At 51.7% G+C, this 5,377-nt stretch overlaps 1 protein-coding gene across 1 annotated transcript; it reads left to right on the forward strand.

Moving 5' to 3' along the window:
* The first annotated feature begins 2,635 nt into the window (after positions 1-2,635).
* LOC111528786 (60S ribosomal protein L29) lies at positions 2,636-5,027 on the forward strand. Its single transcript, XM_023195584.2, has 4 exons — positions 2,636-2,753; positions 3,174-3,218; positions 3,540-3,604; positions 4,508-5,027. The coding sequence occupies exons 2-4, from the start codon at positions 3,182-3,184 to the stop codon at positions 4,871-4,873; spliced, it is 468 nt and encodes a 155-aa protein (XP_023051352.1). The 5' UTR covers positions 2,636-2,753; positions 3,174-3,181; the 3' UTR covers positions 4,874-5,027.
* The last annotated feature ends 350 nt before the right edge of the window (positions 5,028-5,377 follow it).

Below are 5,377 nucleotides of genomic sequence, written 5' to 3' on the forward strand. Positions count from 1 at the left end.
AGTCATCACAGGCTGGGCATGGATTACAGGCTCACCCCCGTAATCCCAGCACTTTGGGAGGCTGAGGAGTGTGGATCACCTGAGGTCAGGAGTTCAAGATCAGCATGGCCAACATGGTAAAACCTCATCTCTACTAAAAACACAAAAATTAGCCGGGCATGGTGGCAGGTGCCTGTAATCCCAGTTACTCATGAGGCTGAGGCAATAGAATCGCTTGAACCCAGGAGGTGGAGGTTGCAGTGAGCCAACATCACACCATTGCACTCCAGCCTGGGCGATGAGAGCAAAACTCTGTCTCAAAATAAATAAAATAAATAAATAAAATAAAAGTAAATAAATAAAGTCATCGCAGCCCCTGCTGTCAGCCTCTACCCTGCTGGCTTCTCTTTCTCAAGGTGTGGCAGTCAGACCTCCTCTTCCCTGTCCCAGTCTCCAGAGCTACCTCTTCCACTTCCTGAGCTGAAGACTTGACTTGCTGTCAGGCATCACACCACCCCCACCTCCTGCAGTCCCTACCTCTGCCCACCAGGTTCTCCACCTGTGCTCAGCACCCCACAAGGACTTTGTTCCTGCAGAGACACTCTCCTCTGGGCTCTGCTGTTTCTTTCTTGGCACCAGGTCATCCATCAGTATATAAGCCTGCTTTTCATTCTCCCAACTCACACCTGCCAGATCTCTCTCCCCTTTCTCAGGAATGCTTCGGTAAGGAGTCATCCACATGTCCTGCCTCTACAACCTCCTTTCCCCTTCACTCCCCAAACTTCTGCAGTATGAGTCTGTCACTCCATGAACTGGGCTTGTCAAGGAATGTTCACTGGGCATGTGTTTATTAAGCTCTTGCTCTGTCTACACTGTGCTGAGTTAGGTAGTGGGAAACGGTGATCAAACCAATCCCAAACTCAGGGCTCCTATGATAATGGATACATACACAAGTAAGTAAACAGTGTAATTAGAGTATGGGAAAGTTCTATAAAGAAAGCAAACCATGGCCGGGTGCGGTGGCTCATGCCTGTAATCCCAGCACTTTGGGAGGCCAAGGCAGGCGGATCACCTGAGGTCAGGAGTTCAACATCAGCCTGGCCAACATGGTGAAAACCTGTCTCTACTAAAAATAATTCTTTAAAAATTAGCTGGGCGTGGTGGTGTGCGCCCGTAATCCCAGCTACTCGGGAGGCTGAGGTAGGAGAATCGCTTGAATCCAGGAGGCAGAGGTTGCAGTGAGCCGAGATCGCGCCACTGCACTCCAGCCTGGGTGACAGAGTGAGACTCTGTCTAAAAGACACAGAATAACTGATGAGATGAGGCAGAGATTCTCTATTTTAGATAGTAGAGTCCAGGGAGGGAGGCCTCTATAGGAAAGAGCACACCATCCAAAAAGCAGGGAGAAGAGCAGTCCAGGTGGCTGGGATAGCAAGTCCAAAGGTCCTGAGACAGAATACACATCTGTGCTTGGCACGAAGGAAAGCCCATGGGTTTGGAGAGAAATAAATGAAAAAGAGCGGTTGTCAGGGTCAAGTGGGGTAAAGAATTGATCTTCAATGCAAGGGGATGTCCTTGCAGATTTAAGGGACAGGATCTGATTTGTATCTTAAAACAAGTCCCCAAACCCCACTGCTGTGTGGAAAATGAACTATAGGGGGAAGAGGTGGAGAGGGCAACAGAGTTGTTAGGGGCAGTGCTTACTCAATTCTGATGTCCAACAGGCACCTCACATTTAATGCATCCAATAAAAATATCTGGTTCATCATTCCCCCTCAAAACAAAACAAACCCCTGCTCCCCACTCAATCTTCCATCTCTGTAAACAGCCCCACCATTCACCCAGTTGTCAAGCCAAAACACAGGGGCTATCCTTGCCTCCTTCTTCTCCCTCATCTTCTGTGTCCCAAGTACAGTCTACTCTTTCCTTGTCCACTCCTCTGCATTCCCACGGTCCTCCCTCAGGCCCTCTCTCCTTCCTCCCCTCTGCTCCTTCTCCACGAAAGAGGTGTGTTTTTCTTGTTGTTGTTGTCACGTGTTTTTGTAGTTGTTGTTGTTGTTTTGAGACAGAGTCTGGCCCTGAAGCCCAGGCTGGAGTGCAATGGCGCAATCTTGGTTCACTACAACCTCCACCTCCCAGATTCAAGCAATTCTCCTGCCTCAGCCTCCGGAGTAGCTGGGATTACAAGCGTGTGCCACCACGCCCGGCTAATTTTTTTTTTTTTTTGTATTTTTAGTAGAGATGGAGGGTTCACCATGTTGGCCAGGCTGGTCTCGAACTCCTGACCTCATGATCCGCCCACCTGGGCCTCCCAAAGTGCTGGGACTACAGGGGTGCTTTTAGGAACACAGATCGGCCAGGTGCAGTAGAAGGCGGAGGTTGCGGTGGGCCGAGATCGTGCCATTGAACTCCAGCCTGGGTAGAAGAGCGAAACTCCGTCTCAAAAAAAAAAAAAAAAAAAAAAAAGAACACGGATCTCCTTGCCTAACATCGATCCCTCAAGGACTTCTTTCTCTTTCAGGATCTTGAATAAGGCTTAAGAGCCAGGTCCTGGAGAAACAGAGAGGTGAAGAGGTAGCCCGAAGGGGGCGGAGGCAAGCTCGTAGCACCGCCTCCATGTCCGGCTTGGTTCTTCCGGGCCTCGGAACTTTTCTTCCCGGAGCGGAGGGAAGACTTTCCAGTAGTACTTTCCGGCGTTATTGACCCTATTTCCCGTGCTGCACCGCAACCTCTTTCTCTTCCGGTTCTAGGCGCTTCGGGAGCCGCGGCTAAAGGTGAGTGTTGGCCGCGCGGCATCCAATGCCATCCGCGACTTACGAACGGCGGCGGGGCGCAGGCTGCGGAGAGGACGGGTGACCGACTGTGTGTGTGTGGGCAGCGAAGGCTGCGGGGTGGGAATGGTGTTTCTAGGTCCTAAGAGGGGAATGGCAGGGAAAACCACTTTATTGGGGAACGCAGCTTTCCGGGGGTAAGGAGTTGATTTCAGGGCATCATTACCTGGGTTTGGGAGGCGGGGACTGGCGTCGGGTCGTGCAGAGTAAGTCGAGACTGGTGGAGGCTGCACATCCTCTGTCTGCAGGCTCATTTCTGGCTTCTGGTCTCACGTTCCACCAGATGGGGCGGGGCGGGGCGTGGGAGCAGAGGTGGCTCAGCCTGGAGAGCCCCTAACCCTGATCTCCACTTTTGTCTTCTAGGTGCAGACATGGCCAAGTCCAAGAACCACACCACACACAACCAGTGTAAGTTTTTCAGGCCCCGTCTACATCCCAGACCTTGGCAAGGACTGGTTCAGGCAAACTGGGGCAGGGATGAAGGGGCACGTTTGTTTCCACTGTGGGCCTGAGGCTGATTGATTTCACCCAGTAATAACTTTAGGGTTATAGGTTTAGAGATCCACTTGAGATACACAGTGTTTTGCATTTAGTAGTAAGGGTTTCCCATATCTGAAGCGTAGCTGCTGTAGGAAGCGTTGGTTCTCCCAGACTTGCCAGCTGTGATGTTGGGTGGTCTTTATCAGAGGAAAGTTCTTTGTTGGCTTAATTCCCTTTTTTCTCCCACAGCCCGAAAATGGCACAGAAATGGTATCAAGAAACCCCGATCACAAAGATACGAATCTCTTAAGGGGGTGAGTGCACTGAATCACGTGGAAGTGTCTTTTCTTGGTTCCAGGTGCACAGTCAAGGCCTTTCATGTAGTTTTTCTCTTACTTTGGCTTCTGCCTGAGCAGAGCCTAACTGGCCTACCCCAAAGCCTGCAATTCCTTTTTCTACCCTACCAGACCCATAATAAAGCTTTCCTTGGTCTTCCCCAGCCTGAAGTGTAACCCTCTGGTCAGGGCATAACCTGCCTCCTGGCCATCTCCCTTGCTTGGCAGTGGCACTTAGGATAAGGAGTGGCCTTCTCTGAGTGTGTGCAGGGCACATTCCCACACTGACCAGCCTTATGACCTCAATCTGACCCAGTCCTGTACTTGGGGTCAGCTTCTCCTCCCGAGTCAGGGAGTTCTAAGAATTAGCCGAGAAGGCTGGAGGGTCTAGGGGACAGCTGAGCGTGTCCCCAGTCTGTTCCTCCCCTTTTGCTCTCTGTTCTGTGGAGTGAATCACAAACTCTGTGCCTCAGTTTCCCCATATTCTGCCTCGGCTATAAGTCTTTTGGACCAGACTCGGTATTTAATTGACACCTTCTTCTAAAGATGGGAGGGCGGGTGTCCTTGAGGGGATGTCAGGAAAAAACTTGGTGGAACCCTTGCTGTAGGAAGTTGAAACCCCGCAACCTTGGCAGACAGGGCAGCAAAGCGGCTTGTAATTTTGTTGTTGAAGGAGGTCTGCACAGCATTACCCAGGTGGAGTATTGGCTCCCTGGGGTGGTGGTACACTTTTTCTGGAAATAGTTTCAAGAGGTTGGGTATTTCCACATTTGAGGTTGACTTGATGCTGTCTTTAGAATACTGGGTACTCCTATGGAGAGAGGCACCAGCGAGAGACTTGGGGACCCACATGCTGCCACCTGTAACATTCCTGCTTTTCAGGTGGACCCCAAGTTCCTGAGGAACATGCGCTTTGCCAAGAAGCACAACAAGAAGGGCCTAAAGAAGATGCAGGCCAACAATGCCAAGGCCATGAGTGCACGTGCCGAGGCTGTCAAAGCCCTCGTAAAGCCCAAGGAGGTTAAGCCCAAGATCCCAAAAGGTGTTAGCCGCAAGCTTGATCGACTTGCCTACATTGCCCACCCCAAGCTTGGGAAGCGTGCTCGTGCTCGCATTGCCAAGGGGCTCCGGCTGTGCCGGCCAAAGGCCAAGGCCAAGGATCAAACCAAGGCTCAGGCTGCAGCTCCAGCTTCAATTCCAGCTCAGGCTCCCAAAGGTGCCCAGGCCACTACAAAGGCTACAGAGTAGGTATCTCTGTGTGCCAACGTGAGGACAGAAGGACTGGTGCGACCCCCCACCCCCACCTCCAGGCTGCCATCTGCATGGGGCGGGGGTCCTCCTGTGCTGTTTGTACAAATAAACCTGAGGCAGGATTTGTTAGCCTCTGTCTATGATCCTGGGACTGGGTTTGGTTGCTCCATCTGTTGCTGTGGGAGAAGACATGAGTCTGTGGGTGGTGGGTGGTAAGGGGTGGGTGGGAGTCAGGAGATGGGGCCCTGTGGTGCAAGAGGAGGACCTAATGAATGAGAAACGATTGGGGGCTTTTGGGAAGCTCTGGCACATTGCTTGCTAGACTGTGTAAGCTGCCCAGCAAAGGGAGGGAATCAATTTTTTTTTTTTTTTTTTTGAGACAGTCTCCTCTCATCCAGACTGGAGTGCAGTGACGCCATCTCACCTCACTGCAAGCTCCACCTCCCGGGTTCAGGCCATTCTCCTGCCTCACCCTCCTAAGTAGCTGGGACTACAGGCGCC

The sequence above is a fragment of the Piliocolobus tephrosceles genome, unplaced genomic scaffold (genome assembly GCF_002776525.5).
Source record: "Piliocolobus tephrosceles isolate RC106 unplaced genomic scaffold, ASM277652v3 unscaffolded_28802, whole genome shotgun sequence".
In the NCBI taxonomy this organism is placed as follows: domain Eukaryota; kingdom Metazoa; phylum Chordata; class Mammalia; order Primates; family Cercopithecidae; genus Piliocolobus; species Piliocolobus tephrosceles.